Source organism: Eulemur rufifrons, chromosome 3, assembly GCF_041146395.1.
Source record: "Eulemur rufifrons isolate Redbay chromosome 3, OSU_ERuf_1, whole genome shotgun sequence".
Lineage (NCBI taxonomy): Eukaryota > Metazoa > Chordata > Mammalia > Primates > Lemuridae > Eulemur > Eulemur rufifrons.
Window position 1 is genome coordinate 96,489,386 of NC_090985.1, and position 22,784 is coordinate 96,512,169.

The 22,784-nt window shown below is 38.3% G+C and overlaps 1 protein-coding gene across 1 annotated transcript in view; it reads right to left on the reverse strand.

Annotated features, from left to right (window-relative positions):
* Positions 1 to 11,045: 11,045 nt before the first annotated feature.
* TGS1 (trimethylguanosine synthase 1) overlaps positions 11,046 to 22,784 on the reverse strand; it is a 44,125-nt gene continuing 32,386 nt past the window's right edge. Inside the window, exons 11-13 of the mRNA XM_069466496.1 lie at positions 22,480 to 22,696; positions 21,467 to 21,545; positions 11,046 to 11,595 (exon numbers count right to left, since the gene is read on the reverse strand). Of these exons, the coding sequence (XP_069322597.1) occupies positions 11,473 to 11,595; positions 21,467 to 21,545; positions 22,480 to 22,696 (419 nt within the window). The 3' untranslated portion in view covers positions 11,046 to 11,472. The remainder of the gene's footprint in view (positions 11,596 to 21,466; positions 21,546 to 22,479; positions 22,697 to 22,784) is intronic.

A 22,784-nucleotide genomic window follows, 5' to 3' on the forward strand; every position in this document is an offset into this window, starting at 1 on the left:
GCTCTGGCTGCAGAGTTGGAAGACAGATTGGTAGGGAACAGCCCTGGAACAAAGGTTAGGAGGCTGTGGTAGAAATTGATGCTAGAGATGAGGGTGGCCTGATAAGGTATCATCAGTGTGAATGGAGTAGAGAAAAGATGATTCGCCAACTATTTATAAATTAGACATTCTCATCGATACATTGGACATAAACAATGAGAAGTCAAAATTCAGATTTTGTTTTGGTCAACTAGGTGGACATAGTTGCTTTTATGGCGTGGTTACTGTCCTAGTTATCTATTGTGTGTAACCAATTATTCTCAAACTTAGCAGGTTAATGTAACATACATGTATTACCTCAGTTTTTGTGGGTCAGGAAGCTAGGTGCAGCTTAGCTAGCTGTCTGACTCAATTCTCAGATTGCTGTTAAGCTGTTGGCCAGGGCTGCAATCCCATCTGAAGGCTTTGACTGGGGAGGGATCCATTCCAAGCTCACTCATGTAGTTGTTGTCAACCCTCGGTCGCTCGCCACAAGGGCATCTCCACATGACAGCTGCCTTCTCTCAGGGCGAGCAATCCAAGAGAGTGAAGGAGAGTGTCCAAATGGAAGCTATGGGCCTTTTGTAACCTAATCTCAGAAGTGACATACTAGGACCTCTGCCAAAGTCTGTTTGTTAGAAGAAAGGCTATGATTCCAGGCCACACTAAAGGGGAGGGGACTTATGCAAGGCTGTGAATATTGGGAGGTGGGGTCATGGGAGGCCATCTCAAAGGCTGCTCACTCGTGAGCAACTAGGCTTTACATTAACGACATCACTTACCTTAGGTCGTCTGATGGTAAAGATTTTAGAAGATACTTTGCAAAATGATGCAAAATTCCAAAAATGATTAGGAAAATACAAATCACTTTTTAAAATCTCATAAATAGTGTTATTAAGAAGCACTAATGAATATCTGATGACAGTGCAAAGATCTACCTGTCATACCCTTGTAGTATTTTATCCATTCTTTTTATATTTTTTTCATGTTATACTGCTTGCTGGTTTTATTTCATATGATTTAACATAAAATCTTAAATCAGATGGTGTCCTGCATGTTATAGTTGTCTGGTAAAATGCAACTAGAAACCATTTCTCTCTAGAGAGAACCCTGATACCAAATGGTGCCATTGCCACTAGCTATCTGATGAAAAATTAAAAAAAATGAAAAACCCTTTGTGTGAAATTCAGTTCTGGGGAGATGAGCTACAGTTTCTTTAAACTGGTTTACATTTTCTCCAAGACAAGAGCATGGGGCCATTTCAAGGAACAATATCTTTTCTAGCATAGGTGCTAACTTTTGCAGACATACATACATGCGGTGAGTGTGTGCACCAGGTCACAGAGAACAAACTGCCCAGGTGGGATGGGCTCCCAAAGGGGAGAACTTGAACTTAGCCTTTTCAGCCCACTCTTGGCTCTCCTGTGCCCCCTGGTGTTTGTCTTGAGGTTGAACAAGGACAAAGTAGGACAACATGGAAGCGATCAGGTCTATCATGAGGGGGTAGCCAGACCTAAGAAAGGAGCCTCAGAGTGCTATAATTTGTACTAGAGACTATGCCTTAGAGATTCTTTTGAACTGTAAACTTTTTGAAAAAATGCATTTATGTGTTTTGATAGACTTGATAGTCACACAATGCATAATGGCTGCATGATACTACATTAAGTGGAAGTAATATAATTTACTGAGCTGTTCCTCTTCATGGAACATTTGGGTTGTTTTCAAATATTTCCTTATGTGCAATTAATATCTTTGTGTATATCCCTTTTTTTCCCATTCAAGTATTTCCTTAGGACAAATTCTCAGTTGTCAGATTAGTGACACAGAGACAGTAAATCTGGACTGGACGGAGTGCTGAAGCCCAAGAGGCCAAGTTGTATCAAGACAGTGTTGGAGGCAAAATGTAAGTGGACGGCTGGACAGTCAGTCTGATCAATGCATTGGCGTGGACAGCCGGGGAGGGACGAGGCAACAGATGCTGGGGACACAGGAGAAGAAACTGCATATTTGGAATGAAAGGTGCCTACATGGGTCCTCCAGCCATGGCCACAGGCTTGGGTCAGAGGTGAGCTTTAAAGGACTCTAACCCGTCTTGCATTCCACGGCATTGCTTTTGCAAAAGGCATTAATGACAGTATGGCCAGTGCATGGGTGAATTATTTTTATCATAACAGGCCAGCATTGGATGTTACTGTTATTAAATTGATCATTGATGAGATATAAACTGGTAACTAGGGTTGTTTTCATTGGTATTATGAATCTTCAAAACCTAGCAGTGCCTGGCACACTTCTCTAATAAATGATTATATTAAGGAGAAGACATACATTTCTTGTGTTTGCATACTATTTGCACTTCCTCATGTAAATGTACATTTAGGTACTTTTGTCTTATTTATTTATTAGAAAAATATTGTAAACAAAATGAAGGGAACATGTCTTGGGACAGAGTTAGTTCTCCCGCCCCCGTGCTGTGGTACAAGTTGAGAAGGGACCCCCTGCCCCCAACCCCCGGGGGTGGGGGGTCAGAGCCTGAGCTCCTCATTGGCTCTGGTGCCTCGAGCTCCCAGGGAGAGTCTGGGAGGCCTGAGAGAATTCAAGCAAATTCATCCAAGATCCATAGGCAGTCTGGGCCCAGAAAGAAGAGCTGTGACAATTACAGTAGGGCCCCCTTATCCGGCAAGGAGAGATACTTTCCGAGGCCCCCAGTGGATGCCTGAAACCGTGGATAGCACTGAACCCTATATACCCTCTTTTTTCCTATACATACATACTATGATAAAGTTTAATTTATAAATCTGGGACAGAAAGATATTGACAACAATAATAAAATGGAACAATTATAACAATAGACTGTAATAAAAATGATGAGAAGTGGTCTCTCTCTCTCAAAAAATCTTACTGTACCACAGATAGCTGAAACTATGGAAAGTGAAACTGAGGGGTCTATTGTATAACAAAACCTTTAGCATATCCATGTACTATTTTACATCTCAGTTATATGATTCTTAACTATGTGAAGGATTAAAAAATCATGAATTTATCTCAACTGGGACAGTTAAACTGGAATAAATTTGGCATTGTGACAGCTCTTACCTGAAATACTGTGCAGCAGTCCCCAACCTTTTCGGCAACTGGAACCGGCTCATGGAAGACAATTTTTCCACGGACGGGGGTGGGGGAGGGGAATGGTTTGGGATGATTCAAGTGCATTACATTTACTACGTTTGCAGCCACTCCCCAGCGCTAGCATCACCTCCTCGGCTCCACCTCGGGAACATCAGGCATCAGAGTCACACAAGGAGCCCGCAACCTAGATCCCTCGCATGTGCAGTTTGTGGTAGGGTTTGCGCTCCTATGAGGAGCTTGGACCTGTCGCTCACCTCTTGCTGTGGGGCCCAGTTCCTAACAGGCCACGGATCAGATCCACAGCCTGGGACTTGGGGACCGCAACTGTAAGAGACTGAGCTCCACACTCCTGGCTATATGGAGGGCTTACAGTATTTCATCCTCTGTACTGTAAAATCTGGTAATTTCACTTTCTGGCTAAAAGTCCTGTGGCTCCCTATCACCTAAAGAGGAAGTCTAAATGCCTAAGCATTTTGGCTTTAATTATAAGGTACCAAAAGCCTCAAAATGCAAAATAGTATTCTTTTTGTTCTCCAGAAATCTAGATCTGCACTATTTAAATGGAATTCATTAGCAACTAGACATATGTGGCTGGTGAATATTTGAAATGTAGCTGATACAAATTGATATGTGCCACAAGTTTAAAATACACACTGGATCTTGAAGACTTACTAAGAAAAAATAAAATCTCTCATTTATACTTGTTCATATTATTACATGTTGAAATAACATTTTCAATAAAGTTAAATATGTTATTAAAATTAATTTGACCTGTTTAACTTTTTAAACGTGGCTCCTAGAATATTTAATTACATTTGTGGTTCACACGATATTCCTTTTAGACAGTGCTGATTTAGATAACTTCCATTAATATTCTTTAGTATTTCCACTAGGTACCTCAATTAATTACAGAATGCCTTCTGTTCAAAGTGAGAATTAACCCACTTTCTCTTGCTGAAAAGATAGTTTTGTTTTACCAGGTCTCAAGGAGCCCACAGTGGGTTGGCAAGAGCAGAGCATTGTACCTGTGGTTGCTGATCACGTGCCTCTGTCCTAGCGCTCTGCCTCCCAAACCCTCCAACCTGCTCTCCGCAAGGCTCCCAGCCGCACCCATCATTGTGTGTGGGGCCTCCTCTCTTGCCGCCCTGCTTCTGGTCTGGCCAATTCTTTGTGTTACAGAGACCTCCACAAAGGGGCTCTTAACCTGACTGAGTCTGCGGACCACTAAGAGGATCATGGACAAAATTTAGGCAGTCTGGCAGGGCGCGGTGGCTCACACCTGTCATCCTAGCACTCTGGGAGGCCGAGGCGGGAGAATCGCTTGAGGTCAGGAGTTCAAGACCAGACTGAGCAAGAGGGAGACCCCCATCTCTACTAAACATAGAAAGAAATTAGCTGGACAACTAAAAATATATATAGAAAAAATTAGCCAGGCATGGTGGCACATGCCTGTAGTCCCAGCTACACGGGAGGCTGAGGCAGAAGGATTGCTTAAGCCCAGGAGTTTGAGGTTGCTGTGAGCTAGGCTGATGCCACGGCACTCTAGCCCAGGCAACAGAGTGAGACTGTTTCAAAAAAAAAAAAGAAAAAAAAAAAAAAAGAATTTAGGTGGTCTGTGAATGTGATGGCAAAACATTAAACAAAAAAGAAGCTTCTAGTAGCACCTGTGCTTTGCCACTGATAGAAATTTAGATATTTTCGTGTAATATTCTAGCTGTTGCAATTTTCCTGAAATACCATTTACATGTATCACCACTTTGAAATTGTAGTAGCTAGTAGATCCTCCAGTAGATTTTATTTAATGTGTTAATGAAAAAGCATGTTTACTATACCACAATTTTTTTTCTTGACATTTTAGTAGCTACTTTGATATAGCGGGATTACTTTATAATCCTAGGCTTCTATTCTGTGCACTTAAAAGCATTTTCCTGACAAGGGACCCCTGGACCTCAGCAAGCCCTCAAAGCCTGAAAGGCTCCCGTGCGCTGGGGACGCAGGCCCCGCTGCTCCTTGCACGTGAGCCCACCCCTCCTCGCGTGACTTCTCTGTGAGGTTGGCTTACTGATGCCCAAGTATGAGTGGCCTTCTTCTGCCTTTGTGCCTTCTAAATGCTGTTTCCATTCTTAGAATGTCTTGTCCCAATTTGTTAACCTGCAAAATTCCTGCTCCGCGTGTCCCCTCCTGTGCTGACTCACCACACTGTTCTGGGGGCAGATTTTTCACGTCCCCCAGCCCCGCGCCACACCTCCTGGCTCCTCTAGGGACCAGGGTGGGTCTTTACCATCTTTGTTGCCCACCGCCCATTCCGCTGTTCCCAAAGTGTGGTATGCAGCACTCCTTCAGGTAGTAAATGGATGAACATTTTTCATATTAATATACGAATGTTAAAAGGGATAGTGACTTTTCATTTGTGACAATAGTTTTTGGAATTCCTTTACAAATCAATTTTAAGTTTTAAAACATTAGCTGAGTTAAAAAAAATTAAGTTAATAACTACATATTGACATAGACTTGGAAACATTATGATGGTAGCAGATACCTGCTGGAGATATTTGTCATATTATTTTTCCACCTTTTAAAAAGTCACAAATTATTCTAAAATGAAAAGTCAAGCCTGGCACAGTGGCTTGCACCTGTAATCCCAACACTTTGGGAGGCTGATGTGGGAGGATTGCTTGAGGCCAGAAGTTTGAAACCAGCCTGGGAAACAACAGTGAGACATTGTCTCTAAAAAGAAAAAAAAAATTAGCGGGGCGTGGTGGCACATGACTGTAGCCCCAGCTACTCCGGAGGCTGAGGTGGGAGGATTACTTGAGCCCAGGAGTTCCTGGCTGCAGTAAGCAGCCTTCTTGGGCGAAAGAGTGAGACCCTAATTGTAAAAACAAAACAAAACAAAACAACAACAATAAAAAAACGAGCAAATATGAGATAATGTACTAACTTTATATTAATAAGTAAAAATCTAAATGGTTATTTTCCAAGGAATTATAAACTATTAAAAAAAACCATGAAGGCATTAAAAAATCTGAATAAAAAGATCCTTAAAAAAATGCTACAATCAAAACATCTCATTTAAAAAGGTACCAGGCCCACACTTCCTGGAGTTCTCCGAGGGTTCAATGAACAGATATTGCCAATGTTATTTAGAACACAGAAAAACATGGGAGACTTTCTAAAGCATTCTGCCAGAGCAGTCTGATACCAGAACCAGGCAAGGTGCACAAAATAAACAAACATAAACAAAGTAAGACAATGTAAATTTATCAAGTGAAATCCAGCAGTGAACTAAGATAATAAATTACAATACATTATAGGAACACAGATATGTGCTTAAGTTATTTGAAAATTTTAAAGTAATTTAGACTTTCCTACGTTAAATAAAAAAAAACTGTAGGGAAGACAGTATCTTAGTTTTAATGCAAGCTACAATAACATTTAATAGGAATGCTTCTAACCTTTCATTGCAAAATAAAAAGCAAGGAACAAGTGCCATTATCACAACTTTCCTGGCAGTCCTAACCAGTGCAATAGGAAAAGAATAAAAATTAAGAGGCATAGATATTGGCAAAGAGAAAAGCTCTTGTGTGGATGTCATGACTGCCTGTTTAGAAAATCAAAGTGAATCAATTAAAACTATTAGAAGAACTATTAAAAGAATTCAGTAAGAAGATTGGCTATAAGACAAAGAAATCACAAGCATTCTTATACAGACAATACACCTATTAGAAAATGTAACGAAAAAGATCCTGTTCAAAATCAAGCAAAACTTGCAAAATACTAAGCAATAAACTTGGCAAAAAAAATATGCAAGGTTTATAACAAATAAAATGATATAGATTTACTGAAATACAAAAAAAAAAAAATCAAAATAACAAGAGGACATACCACGTCCTTGGAGGGGAAGATTCAATGTTGTGAAGACATCACTTTTCCTAAAGTGAAAATTAAAAATCCCAAAGGATTTTTAATATAGAACTTGATAAATTCAGGTTTGTTTAAAAAAATTAAAAATGCTCAGAAAGTATCAGAAAATTTTGAGAATGGGGAAATTTGCAACTGTCAACACACACAATGAAAACTATAGTAATCAAAAACATACGACACAGGCCGGGCGCGGTGGTTCACGCCTGTAATCCTAGCACTTGGGAGGCTGAGGTGGGAGGATTGTTTGAGCTCAGGAGTTGGAGACCAGCCTGAGCCAGAGTGAGACCTCGTCGCTACTAAAAAATTAGAAAGAAATTAGCTGGACAACTTAAAATATATATATAAAAAAATTAGCCGGGCATGGTGGCGCATGCCTGTAGTCCCAGCTACACAGGAGGCTGAGGCAGGAGGATCGCTTGAGCCCAGGAGTTTGAGGTTGCTGTGAGCTAGGCTGATGCCATGGCACTCTAGCCTGGGCAACAGAATGAGACTCTGTCTCAAAAAAAAACCAAAAAAAAAAAAAAACCACAAAAACAAACAAACAAACATACGACACAGAAATAGACAAGAGGATCTAAGGAACAAAACAAATTCCAGAAATATATATATATTCACATATGCACATACATACAAACATATGCACACACATAAGTTAGATTTCAAATTAGTGGAGAACGGTGAGTTCATTTAATAGAAAATAATGTAGCAATTAGCTATTCATTTGGCAAAAAACCAAACATGTATCTGGGTAATATACGAAAAATTGTTCATACCTAACAAAGAGGATATGCAAATTAAGATAACTTTGTTGATCAGATGGTTAACAATGAGAAGTGAATATATACTTTGCTTTTGAGGGTGTGAGGAAAACTGACCCTTTTCATGTGGTGGGAATATATATTTTTGCAGGCAACTAACTTGACACGATATACCAAATAAGCATGACCTTTGATCTAAAAAACTCACTCCTGGGAATCTATTCTACTTAGAAATATACCCTGCAAGAACTGTTACATAATTGGGTCATGGTTAAAGTAATTCTCACAGATTTGTACTGTCTGTTAAAAGTGATAGCACAGATGTGTTCATATAGAAAAACTTGCAAGACATTAAATGAAAAATAAAATCAAACTCCAGAATAATGTAATCCCATCCCATCCCACTGTGTGTGCATACGTTTTTATTGCATAGGGAAATGTTTTAAAGCTGCGGTTCCCTGAGCTCCGCCAGGCCACGGGCCTCCACCTGCCGCCTCCCCAGTCTGTGGAAAAATTAAAAATTGTCATCTATGAAACTTAGGAAAACGGGGGGCGGGGAGGTGAGCTGCTGAAACTCAGGAACCCGGGGGCTGCTCAGGGGAGCGGCCGGCGTACTAGGGTATCCACAGCTGCTCTGCACCGCCTGGGCTGTGACCCCTCCACACCCTTGAAAAAATTGTCTTCCATGGAATGGGTCCCTGGTGACAAAAAAGGTTGGGGACCACTGTCTTAAAGGACACCTACTACAGTGTCAGTAGTGGGGAGGGGAACGTAAATGTGGCAGGTGGGGAGGAGAGAAATGGCAAAGGTGAAGTTCACTTTTTGAATTATTCACTTTGTGTTTAAATTGTTAAAAGTACATATTTATTTTTATTAAAAATTATCTTCAAAGTTTTGTAAGTTAACAAGAAAACAGACTGGTTTGGACTAAAATAGGGATTACTAGTGTCTTCACTTCTGTTTTGTCCTAAACATTGCCAAGAGCTTCATTTTTTTATCCATATTCAGCTTCTTCGTTAAGATTTTATTTGAACAAGAGTCGCACAATACACTAGAACACGTCTCAAGTCCTTTTGAGCACTAACAACCTGTAAGAGAGTCTGTAAATTAGTTATATCCCTGTATGAACAGTGGGTAGGAATATTTTAGTCTTGGCTAAGCTTCTTTCCTGTTCTACTCATATAAGGTCATGCAAATTCAGGAAGACAAATTAGTTTCAATATTAATAATATACAAGAAAAAATGTATCGTGGAAAGAAGTATAGGCAAGAAAAGTTAAGTGACAAAAAGCTACAAAGTACTTGGTGATTTTGGAAATCTGCTTTTACCCCACCTGCCACCTGCTAAGTCACACTCTAGTTCTCAGGGCTGTGCATAGAACTGTTTATGACTAATGGTGGCTGGATTTCAAAAACGTTGATGTGTTTACAATATATACGCTAATGATACATAAAGTCTAAAAATCAAGAATACTTGGATAGATTTTGATCTCCTCAAGTAATCTTATCCATAATGACCAGTTCAATTGCTACTGTATTGCAGAGCAATCACGCATAAATTGCAGTTTCAAGAGACTAAAGTTAGCACACTCCAACAGAGTTGTTCTTTATATAGTAGTTATTTTTACTGTTTAATATTGCAGTACTTCTTGGAAAGTCCCTCAAGTTTTTTTTTTTTTTTTTTTTAGACAGTCTCTCTTAGTCACCCTGGGGAGTTGAAGTGCAGTGGTGTGATCACAGTTCACAACAATCTCAAACTCCTTGGCTCAAACCATCCTCCTGCCTCAGCTTCCCTAGTAGCTGGGATTACAGGCTTGAGCTACAACACTCAGCTAATTTTTCTATTTTTAGTAGAGGTCTCACTCTTGCTCAGGCTGGTCTCGAACTCCTGAGCTCAGGTGATCCTCCCACCTCGGTCTCCCAAAAGTGCTAGGATTACAGGCGTGAGCCACTGTGCCCGGCCTCTCAAGTTTATTTCAATTTCCCCACTTCTATCCCACCCCAAATTGTGTTTTGTATAGTGTTTAATGTGCTTAAATTATTAAAAGATAAAAGTCTCAAATCTAACCCCCAATGGCAGGAGTTGTATGTCACTGCCTTTTTATCGACTTGTAAAAATGACTGAACACACTTTCCAGATGAATAATTTAAACACCACATATTCCTTTTCCTCTCATTGCCATTTTAATAGAATGGGATTATCTCCTTTATTACAAAATATATTTCATATTGATTTTGCAATGGAAAATTTAAAAACACTATCTTTATAAAAAGGATGTCAAAAAGCAAATTCCAGATGAAGCAAAGACATGAAAACAGGATAGTTCTACCAAAAGTCTGAATAATTTTATTTTGGGAAAGGAAAAGATATCTCAAAAGGACATAAACCCAGAAGCAACAAAGATAAAAGACTAATAAGTCTGACTACATAAAAATTAAAAACTTATGTATGGCAAAAACAGAATCACCCCAATAAATCTAAAGGCTACCAACAAACTGGAAAAACATATTTGTAAAGACAAAGGGCTCTTTAATTTACAAAGAACTCATACATACTATTAACAAGGATAAAATATGTGAAAATATGCCAAATATCATTCATAATTAAGGAAATATATACCAACAATAAGATATCATTTTCCTCACCCATGAGATAGCAACAATCAAAATGCTTGAGGATGCCCCCAGCTGGGGAGAGTGGAGGAAAATATGCCGTCTAAATCACCGTGGGTGTGAACACAACTACCTCCAACTTTATTGAGGCAATTTGATCACACCTATCAAAATTAAAATGTACAAACCCCAGCGATCTGACAGCTAGAAATTTACCCAATGGGTATACTTGTTCAACAACATATATTATACCTAAGGACAGTGCAGAATAGTTGGTAATTGTAAAAAACTGAAAACAGCCCAAGTGTCCATCAATAGAGAACTGATTAATATGGCACAGCCAGAAAAAGAAATGCAATACAGCCATTAAAAAAAAAATGAGGTAGCTCTACATGTATGTACTGATATGGAAAGGTCTTCCATGTATACTAGTAAAAAACATACATACTTTTATAAAAAGATATAAAGTTAAAAAAAGAGAAGAAACTATCCAACAGTGCATTAATGAGAAAAAAAAAAAAAGTGCCTTAGGGTATACTGCAATTCTTTGCTCCTCCAAAGGAATTATAAAACAGTTAACTGTGATTATCTTTAGATAAATGAATAAAGGCTAGGGAAGGGGGTGGGAGACTTTTACTTTTTCATTGTTTTCTTTGTATCTCTCTATATTAAAAAAATACAATTTTTTTTTGCACACACATACATACATACAAAGTCGGTAAACCAAAACATACAAAATTAAAAAAATACACAGACATATATAAAAATACACACACTGAAATTAAGCACAGGGGCAAGCCTACCCTTTCCATCTCAGACAATTACTATCCTAAGGTACAATATACATAGTTAATACTACCCAAACATCTCAAAGCCCTTCATTAATATTCATTCAACTCCTGTAAGTTTCCGTTTCATATGGTGATATAAGACTACGGGTACAAAGTGTCAATGAGTCCACAAGACATTCCAAGTGTCTCATCTGAATAATGTTCTGACCACGACTTGATCTGTTTGTCCTTGCACTGGCTCAGTTAGGTTTCAGAGGCTGGTCTTCGAATCAGTTCACCAAAATAAGCAGTGATTGTCTTCAATTTGTTGTTAAGAAAGTTCTGTTCTATTTCCACTTGCCCTCCAGGCCCAGCTAAGGATGCCACCTAAAAAGATGGACAGAAGAAAAAGCCACACATATATAAGCATAATTTCAAAACAATTCTTTCATTAATATTACTTTATCAAATAATAGGAAGACTCTAGCTTTTTATGAAGTCTTTTGAAAAATGAGGCATTTCAAATGTTCATTGTTACTTCCCAGCTAAGTAAGAATGCAATCTTTGGTGGCAGGAATACTTGCTGTTTCAGACCCTTTAGATACTATGGCTAAGATCATGGTGCTCTGCTGTTGTACAGGACTTGATCTCTCCAATGCCATAGGCCAAAGAACTCACAGGCAGAGAAAATGAACAAATCCTCCCCAAATATCAGGTTTCTTTATTAACATAGACATTTAAAGCCTTTCCTGAAAGCCTTTGTCCTTTTTGCCTTATCGTCTGTACCTCACCCTCTCGTTCATTCAGCAACACCTACTGGGTCCTGCTGCACGGCACTAGAACACCAGAGAGCAGACGGCTCCGATCAGGCCCTGATCCCAGTTCTCATGAGTCTGTCTCTACTAACGATGTTCCTTCTGCAACTGGTCTCTTCTGCTGTTCTCACAATTTGGACTATCTCCTCTACCCATTGCTATTCTGTGTATCTGTAATCCTTTTCACAAAAATCGTGGTAAAATAGTTCCCTCTTTTTGGGTCTATTAGAATACAGTGACCAATCCCCTATATTAGGAAGCTGAAAGCACTATCTTTGCTCACCTCCACAGTAAACATCAAAAGGATGTCAATCAATTGAGCAGACAACAGGGGCAGTCAGCTGCTCAAGCTTCTTTTGCTCTGTGACAATAATGCTTGTGCTCACCTTTGTCACACTGTAAACCAGCAATGTTTTACCCTACGTTCTTGTACAGGTAAGGTTTTTTTTTCTTTTTTAAGACAGAGTCTCACTTTATTGCCTGGGCTAGAGTGCTGTGGTGTCAGCCTAGCTCACAGCAACCTCAAACTCCTGGGCTCAAGGGATCCTCCTGCCTCAGCCTCCCTAGTAGGTGGGACTACAGGCATGCGCCACCATGCCTGGCTAATATTTTTTTATATTATATTTTTAGTTGTCCAGATAATTTCTTTCTATTTTTTTAGTAGAGACGAGGTCTCGCTCTTGTTCAGGCTGGTTTCGAACTCCTGAGCTCAAACGATCCACCCGCCTCGGTCTTCCAGAGTACTAGGATTACAGGTGTGAGCCACTGCGCCCAGCCAGGTAAGGTTTTGTTTTAGTTCATTTTTTTCCCCTCCATCCAGTCTCTTACAGATGCAGTAACTAGCAAATATATTACCTTCTAACACATGACGACTTCACCAGAGATCAATTTATCAGGGCAGCAGTAAGAAAGATTAAGAGAAAGGGGAGTGTGGTGGAGATCCCAGGCAGTCACAAAACAGAAGACACTGAGTGACAGAGAAAGGGATACCCCAAGTATCAGGTACAAACAACAGGAGACATGCATCTGCTGTAACTGTAATCAGCAAAACTGCAGTTGTGTATTTTGTAAAGAGAGTCGCTCGATCAGTCTGGTTTGGTTTCGAGGGCTGAGACACTCTCATGTAGGTGGTGTTCTACATACCACACCAGCATCTGGTATCTGGTAGAAGGGAAGATTTATTGTGCATTACCAATGAATATGTATTTTAAAGTATTTCAACTTCCTTTTATTTTTTTTTTTTTTTGAGACAGAGTCTCACTCTGTTGCCTGGGCTAGAGTGAGTGCCGTGGCATCAGCCTAGCTCACAGCAACCTCAAACTCCTGGACTCAAGCAATCCTTCTGCCTCAGCCTCTCGAGTAGCTGGGACTACAGGTATGCACCACCATGCCCAGCTAATTTTTTATATATATTTTTACTTGTCCGGTTAATTTCTTTCTATTTTTTAGTAGAGATGGGGTCTCGCTCTTGCTCAGACTGGTCTCAAACTCCAGACCTCGAGCCATCCTCCCACCTCGGCCTCCCAGAGTGCTAGGATTACAGGAGTGAGCTACCGCGCCTGGCCTCAACTTCCTTTTAGAAAAAAAATCACAGAACAAAAATGGGGAAGGAACAACAGGTACATTCTTAAAAGAAAAAAGAAGGCAGGTTGTTCTACCAAGGCAGTAATAACATCATTAACCCTTGCCCTCACTCCTAAAGGGACATAAACAAGCTGGGTGTGTTTTTATCAATAGGAAAAGATAAAATAAAAGTCATGCCGGGCGTAGTGGCTCACATCTGTAATCCTAGCACTCTGGGAGGCCGAGGCAGGCAGATTGTTTGAGCTTGGGAGTTCGAGACCAGCCTGAGCAAGAGCGAGACCCTGTCTCTACTAAAAAAATAGAAAGAAATTACCTGGCCAACTAAAAATATATAGAAAAAATTAGCTGGGCATGGTGGTGCATGCCTGTAGGCCCCAGCTACTTCGGAGGCTGAGGCAGGAGGATTGCTTGAGCCCAGGAGTTTGAGGTTGCTGTGAGCGAGGCTGACGCCACGGCACTCTAGCCTGGGTAATAGAGTGAGACTCTGTCTCAAAAAAAATAAATAAAAAAATGAAAGTCAAATACAGTATCCCATTTGTGATTAAAAACACACACACATCACACTATTTGTTCGTAAGGATTAAAGTGAAACTAGAAATTTAAAAATGGCCCAAGTAGTCTCATAGCAGCAATTATTAGGAATAATTGTTTTATATTCTACTTTGGTATCTTTAGATCAGTCTGATTTTTTTTTTTTTTTTTTACAAGGAAGGGAAAAATGAGGAATTTGGTCTTTAGCCAATAAAAGCCAGTTTGATCAGCACATCTAAAATACCACTTTTTCACAATTATTTTTCTATAAGTTAAAATCTAACTGAAGTATAGCATTTCTCATGCTCCTTTTAACAAGCAATTTATTTAAAGAACATAAGATTAGCATGCTGAAGTTTTTTTTGAGAAGTGGGTTGTGGGGCGAGAGGGGAGGAGAAAGGACCAGAGGAAAAAACAGGTTGGGTTTAGAGAATCAAACCAGAGCTGAACTAGCAAAATATCTGCTAGGATATGTCTAGCAGAAGAAAAAAAGGGCAAAGTCAGAGGCAAATTTCAACTCCAGTTCTACCAATAATTTGCCATATCAATTTAGAAAGCCATTAAAATAGGCTTTGGCCTTCTAGACTGAAAAGTAGGAGCACTGTCTATCTTGGATCCTAAAAAGGGTATTTTGAGAAAAACAAAAAACAATTTCTGAAATTTACTTAAAAAAATTAAAGGTACAATAAAAATAGATGGTTATCATTTCTTACATAAGCCATAAATAGAATTACATAAAAACCAATGTCTAAGAAGGTAGAGTAGTTTTCCTGTTCTCTATACCTTTTAGAGGGTTGTCTGGATATGGGTGCTTTGGGTAAGAAAATGGAGCAAAGATGGGAATTTTCACGGAAATCAGAAGAGTTCTAAGATAGTTCCTAAATTACTTAAAGCTATTTACTGAGAGCTCATAGGCTTCTGTTTGCAGTGAAGAGTAGCAAAAAACAAACAAAAGTCTCTACCTTCATGAATTTTACATTCTAGCTAGGAGAGTCAGATGATAGACAAAAACAAGTATTGTTTCTAATACTGGAGAAAAGGGTGAATCTACGTGACAAAATATTAATATAATAAGAAACAGTGTTTAGAAAGAAAATCTTAAAAACTTAAGATGTTACTTTTAACTGTTCTGATTAAAAATAGTTTCTAACCTTAGCCTTTTTGTACTTTTTCACATTTTTGACAACTACATATATTTTAAAGGTTAGAATTTCGGAGTTGGAAAGATTGTAAATATATGTAGTTAAAGTGACTAAAGAATGCTTTGCGTCAAGCCAACAGTGCCATCAATGCTGCTGTCCTTATTTTTCACTAGCAGGTTTAACTGACAAGTGTTATTTGGTTCCTTCCTCCTTCTTAAAGTTTAATAAATTCATGGGGGGTAGGCAGAGAGAAAGAAGGCAGGTAGAAATAGATAAGAAAATGAATTTAAACTAAAAATGTTCCAAATGAGAGAAAATAACTTCAAAATGGGATCCTATTGGAAGAATACATAATGCTAATGACAGGAACACTTTATCACAAGAAAGATGCACAAAAATTAGAGCACTGCAAAAAAAAAAAAAGTTTTATTACTACATTAGAGAAGAGATTATATATGCAATATGTAAAAACTTGGTTAGAAGCCAATTATACTAGGTGTAAATGAACAGTATTTTATGGGACCCATGGATTTGTCAAATACAATGCCAGGCGTTGCAAGCATCTGAAATACTGGCAGTAATTAGAAACCTAATATGAAACAGGTTAGGTTAGGTGTCTTACCTAACTAGTTCTTTTTGTTCCCATTTTCCTTTGTTACATCCAACTAATAACTGCACAAGAATAAAAGTAAGTTGGGTAAAAACATCTCTGATGAATAGTTCTCTGGGAGGTAAAAGAAAAAAATATTTTTTTTATCAGTGGAAAACCAGGCCTCATTCAAACTTACAGATATTCATTAAATTACTTCCATTTCTATGCTTAATAAATCTTAAAGCCACATCATCAACATGAGTACACTGGTGACAGGTCAAAAACATTCTCCCAGTTATCAAAAGTTAACCCACACTGGTCTCCTAAGAGGAAGCTACCAATAACCAATTCACTAAGCTTTGACCCTTTCCAGTTCTCAGAACCGTATACTGGAAACATGAAGACTATTCTTCAATTCAGCAAGTTACATAAAGCACAACAGAAAAGAGGGTCAGGAAAAGTGGCAACTCACATGGGACCAGTAGGTCACACGACAAGTGGCACAAAAAAGCCAGTATCCCTCTATTTTCTATCTCCATCATTTACTGAGAAAATTTACTCACAATAGTGAAGGAAACAAGCTTATGTTCAGAAGAACCTCAGCAAAACTGCATTCGTGTCTTCCCAACCTGACTAGGAGGTCAGTGAGTTCCACGGCCCCTCTAGAGAATAAGGTACGCAGCTGCAGGACAAACGATTCCGTTCTAGCCGTCTAGCAGCAAACTTCCCAAGGGGAAAACTAGCTAATAAATATCAGGAATGGATCCTATGTTTATTCTGAACTGTAATATATGATTAAGCAGTGATTGCACTAAGAACAGAGTTGGTCTAGAAACCTGGGTACTAGTTACTAGAAGAGGTCAAAATACCCGTGGCAGGTAAAGCTCAGCAAAAGTGCCTTCCATTTTGTGATGAATTATGAGCCCTCTGTTGTCTTTATCACTGAACAGGAATGGAGCAGAACTGATTTAGTGGAAATTCTTTTATAATTCCCTTTGCTTCTCCTGTCACTTCAAACTATTCACTGCTCCCAATCTCGTGGTGAGCTAATAGCGTGGTAAGTGATGTATTTGTTCTTGGCAACGAACATTGTGTCAGTGGGAGACAGCAAGGTATAAGGCACCGACTGTCACTGTGTGGAAGAATGACTAGGCAAATTACTAAACTGCCCTCGTTTGTTCATCAATAAAGTCAGGCTGATAAGCTGACAGGCTACTCCTAAGTGTGATGGTGATCTAATGAAACGGGCAGGAAACCCTATAAACCTTAAGTATACTATTAATACAGGAAACATTTACTAAGCTCCTATGATGGTGTAAATGTATACTGTATAAATGCAGGGTATTGTTAGTTTGGTAGGATGAATGTACTTTTGAGTGCTCTGAGTTGTAAGGGCTGGCTATTCTCAGGTAAGCAATTTTAGAGTCTACTATTTCTACATGTACCAGAAGCCCAATGTAGTTCTTAGCCCTCTTTGTATTTTCTCATGCTTCTGGTTCCTAAACTTGGACTAAGCTCTTCCACCTGTTGGAATAACTTTATAATACTTATCACATGGAGATAGTTAGACCAGATTTCACTGTATTAATTTAATTCAAAACAATTTGACATAACTTTTTAAAATAAATTCTAATATTTAGAAACCTTTCAGGCTCCAATTTCCCATTTGTTAAATAAATAGATACTATAATCACTTAGAACTAATATTTGCAATGCAGTAATATATTTATATTGTATTCAGCCAAAACCACTAAAAATGTTAAGAACTGAATGAATTTAGTTATATTTAAAATATTTTTCACATAACAGTATTACCTAATAGTTTTTCATATTTATAGTTCCAGTTATTTAAATGCTTGCAACTCTAGTCTTTTGTAAGTTTTAGAAATGTTACCTATAAATAAGTCCTCCATTCCCATCTACCAATCTACTTACCTACCTCCCAACCAAATAAATTATTAGAAGGGTGATGACTGCTACAATCAGGAACTTTTCCCTTCCCAAACATCATGAAATGAAATGTAAAAAGATAATGGGAGCCCCAAGAACTCTGCCAAGTAGAAAGAAGAGACAGGCCTGGCGCGGTGGCTCACGCTTGTAATCCTAGCACTCTGGGAGGCCAAGGAGGAAGGATTGCTCGAGGTCAGGAGTTCGAGACCAGCCCAAGAGCGAGACCCTGTCTCTACTAAAAATAGAAAGAAATTAGCTGGACAACTAAAAATAAACAGAAAATATGATCCAGGCATGGTGGCACATGCCTGTAGTCCCAGCTCCTCGGGAGGCTGAGACAGGAGGATCACTTGAGCCCAGGAGTTTGAGGTTGCTGTGAGCTAGGCTGATGCCACGGCACTCACTCTAGCCTAGGCAACAAAATGAGACTCTGTCTCAGGAAAAAAAAAAAAAAGAGAGAAGAGACGGATCCCATGATTCAATCTAATATCAATTTCTATACTTAAGTTATAATCTAAATAATCATTTGGTTTCATCTAAGTATTAAGTTAATTTGTAAATATTTTCCCCCTTTATGAGGAAATAAAATAGGTAAGATTTGGCCTGTTAGCATGACATGTGTCTGGGGAAGCCATGGAAGGGTGGAGTATGTCTGCTAGACAAGGGACAGGATTAAATGATGCAGAGCTCCAGTTGGCTTTTTAACACAATTCTTATGGATGTTGCTCAATGTTGCCCTACTCTCTATACTAGTATGACCATATTATAGAGACAATGATTTAAATTAATTTGACATGAAAAGTACAAATGCTATCACTTTTCTGAGGCTAGACATTTTATGTCTAGTTATGAAACAGATATAAAGGATAAGGAACTGTCCTATCAAACGGACTAAGAGGTACTCTGCCTATCATTTCCGTGCCTGGTGAAGAGACAAGACTCCCCATACCCACAGGGGTTTCACACAGCGGTGGTGTTTGATAATCGTAGTGTGCAGCTTCCTTTGGGAGACACTAACCGTCCTAGTCTGCTCAGATACGTCTACCCATGTTGAATAAGTTTACTACTTAAAAGAGAAGCTTTTCATGTCTGCAAGGCATCGTAGATCCAAAGCTAGTATTGGCTAGAATTCTATGGCTATCAAAAGGAAAAAAAATGGAGAAAAACAGCAAGATATGGGCAGCAAGTAGATAAAATACATTTACCTTGGGCTCTCTGAACCAGATTTAAGATTAGTCCCAGGGTTTCAACTGTCATTTCAGAGAGTGAGAAACACTTTACCCCCAAAGAGCCTCTCACAAAAAGATTTTCTAAATTATTCAGTTCTTGGGTTTGATAGTGAGAGTCTGGATAGCAATACATGTCCTGGAATAACCTTCAAGCAGAAAAAGGGAATAGGAGATCAAGGTAATAGAGGTCCTAAAAAATATTTCACTGGCTACAGAAAATAATCAGCATCATCTCCTACAGAAAACTTTTAACATAAATTATATTTGTATTGAGTCCATACTGTTTAGGATAATATAAATATTATCCAAAGTACAATCTCCCTGGATGAGGGAAATTAACTGTCCTTTACAGACATTTCTATGGCAAAAATGCAGCTTAAGTTTCAAAGAGCAGACTCATACACTTTGGGAACCCAACTCATTTGTAAATTCAGGTTGTTGTGATATTCTAAATGTTCCTTAACAAAAAAGTCAGCTTATTGTAACTCTGTGATTCTCTCAATCTTGCACTACTGTCTCCTCTCATTAAAAAAATCCTACATACGGATAAATTTTCTCCATCTAAAAAAAAGAAGAAGTTGATTTCCTATTGTAATTTAATACCAAACAAAATAATATACTTGAAAGCTAATCAGCTTCCCTTCAGGCCTTCATTATTTGCTAATGTTATTACTCCCTCTAGAGGCAGAAAATACAAATGACCTACCAACCCTAATTCTGGCAGGTTTTTTTGAAGTAAACCAAAAAGGAAAAAGAAAAATTTAAACTTTTTCTTCGCGAAATTGTTAATTTAACTAGAAAAAAATTTTAATCAGTGTAACTTTAACACTAAATGGTGAATTTCCTATTGTTATTCAAGCACCCAAATGAGCCTCTTTATATTTAATAAGGATCCTGGTACAGCCTGGTAAAGATCATATAACCTCTTATGAGATTAGCTATAGAGCATAATATTCATATGAGAAAAATAAGAATTATGGAATCAGTAAGCTCAACCTCATCTGGCAGTCTAGTAAGCAGCTCTGAGTCATACTGAGTAGCAGATATAACATCTAATACCATGTTATGAAAAACTCATGAAGCAAAGGGATAGTGACTTTTTCTTCTATTAATAATTGGTACAATACATATATTTTGGGAGGCCTAAGTGTTCAGACACAATGGATCATAAATAGATGACAAGCAGCAAGATCTAATTCCGTCACCTTCTAACTCACAGGAAGAGCTCAGGCTTGTTAATTTCATTTATTCTTTTAACCAAAAGAATCTCAACCCTGGAGCACATTATGATCACTCAGGGAGCTTTAAAAATTAACTTATGCTCGGGCCTCATCCCAGAAAATAAACCAGACAGAATCTTTCCCAGAGGACCAGTGTATCAGTAGTTTTACACCACTACTCAGCTAAAACTATAAAACTCTTAGATATGACACTGAAAGCACAGGAAACACCAAGAAAAAATAGATAAACTGGACTTCATAACAGAACCTGAGTTGAAAGACTAAATCAAGGTAATCTAGAAGGAAAAAGGAAACAACGAAACACCAGAAAACACAGATATGGAAAACTATCATTCTCATAATAGATGTCCTGGGGAATGATGGTGAGGAGAACATAGTTGAACAAATAATGGAGATAAATTCTCCTGAATAAAAAAAGACGAAAAACCTCAGAATGACAGGGCTGGTTCTCAGAGTATGAAACAAGAGAGGAAGGAAAAACCCACAACTAGCAACATGATAGTGAAATTCAGAATGTGAAACACTAAAGATTTTTATAGATTACCTGGCACAAAGCAGATACACAGTAAGCTTTTATAGAAAAATCAACCAAAGCATGAAATAAAGATATCATCAAACCTTATGAGGCACTTATTATATCAGATCCAATTCTACTAGGGAAAACCCTCCCAAAAAACAGAGATTAAAGGTTTATGGTAAGAACTAAAAAAGAACATTTGAATGTTAGTCAAGTATTCTATTCTCCAAGACTATAGCTAAAATTAGCTCCTGGCCAAACTGGGGTATTATTTATTTCTGCATTTCTGTTTAGGCTACTATTTTCAGGAATACCTAAAACCTCTATCTGCAAGGTAGCTTTCAGTAAGGCAGATCTTGGCTAGTTTAGCTATGCGGTATTTGAAGTACAACACATTAAATTGTCCTTTCAATACACCTTAGTCAAAGCCTAGAGTGCTCTATTTGTGTCTATGCATGCCAGGAGCTGCAGAGATGAAGAAGATGTAATAAACATGGGCCTAACTGTCAGACACTTCCAGTTTTCTAATAATAATCACAAGCCAGGGATTTCTCATACACACATTCTCTGGCAAGGAAATGTCCTGTATCTTTTTCTGCCCATTCTTTTGTAGCAACTAAGCCAGAGGCTCACAGGAGTTAATCAGTAATGGCTTACCTGGTCAACATCAGCATTTCTTGGAAGAAAATAAACAATATTATTAGTGATCTTCTGGGAAAGTCTGAAAATTTCAAAGGTGGAGAGTAGTTAAGGAAAAGTAACAAAAATAGCAAGCTAATCAAAGCAAGCTGATCAAAAAGAGATGTTCTTTACTTATCATAACCCAAATGTATTTCAGTATGTAACAAAAAGGCACCAATTTAAATCCCCTAAAGAAACCCAACCAAGAATTAAATATAAGATTTTGTAATTCAGCAATAATTGTCCCTGATAAGTCAAAGATTAGAGTTTAAACCTATTTATACAATTATCTTACTGGCAGGCAGCCAAGAGAGTCAGAAATATACACTTTCTCTTTCTGCCATTTCTTAATTATTGAGAAAACAGAGTAGGAAACAGGAAAGCACAATACCACTTCTTTCCAGTAAAGAATAAAGATAAGTAATTCTGGCTACTGTAGTCTACATTCTAAATTTTAATTAGCAATTTAGAAACATGTTTCCTCTTAAGAGTCAAACATGATTCTACTGGGGAGTGGCAGGTGAAGAAAGGAACAAATAATACATGTTATTCTTTACGAAATAAAGGTTTGCTTTAGTACCTTGGAAGAGTCACAGGAAAAATCTGAAGATAAATTAAATTAACCTGAGTCAGTATAAGTTGAAGAAAAGTTATGAGCTGGTCACCCAGACTCGACCCTAGGGATAGGTTTTGTGGAAATTCCCAATTTTCAGACAATAATTCCAAACAATTTATGCATTTTAGTTGCTTTATCATGTTAAAACTGGATAGGAACCAAGGGAAATACAACCTCACATTGGCCATTACTTTTGGAGATCAACTACCACATAATTTTTACAAACCTGTTTTTTGTATGCCAAATAAACTAGAATCTATCAAATGCTATTAGCTAATCTATTTCCCCTCTTCACTATTTCTCTCTCTCATACACACACACACCCCTTCCTCTCCACACCACTTTTAAAACTCTTAGGACTTCCAAAGGATATCCATCAGGAGACATCATGGTCCTAATGTCAAAGGTCTCTGCAGTGGCATAGTCCGGCCCTCCCCAAGGTGGGCTGAGGAACACAACATCAGCCTTTAAACACGGAGCCAGTAGCAGGAAATCTCCACAGATGAACTCTATCTTATCTGCTACACCATAAACTTCTGCATTATTACGAGCAAGATCAATCTTAACAGGATCAATATCAATGGCAATCACTAAAAATGGGAAAAGAAAATGAGTCAATTCATATTGTTACTTATATAGGATAGTCTGCTTCCCAATAGTCTACTATCTTCTGTATAA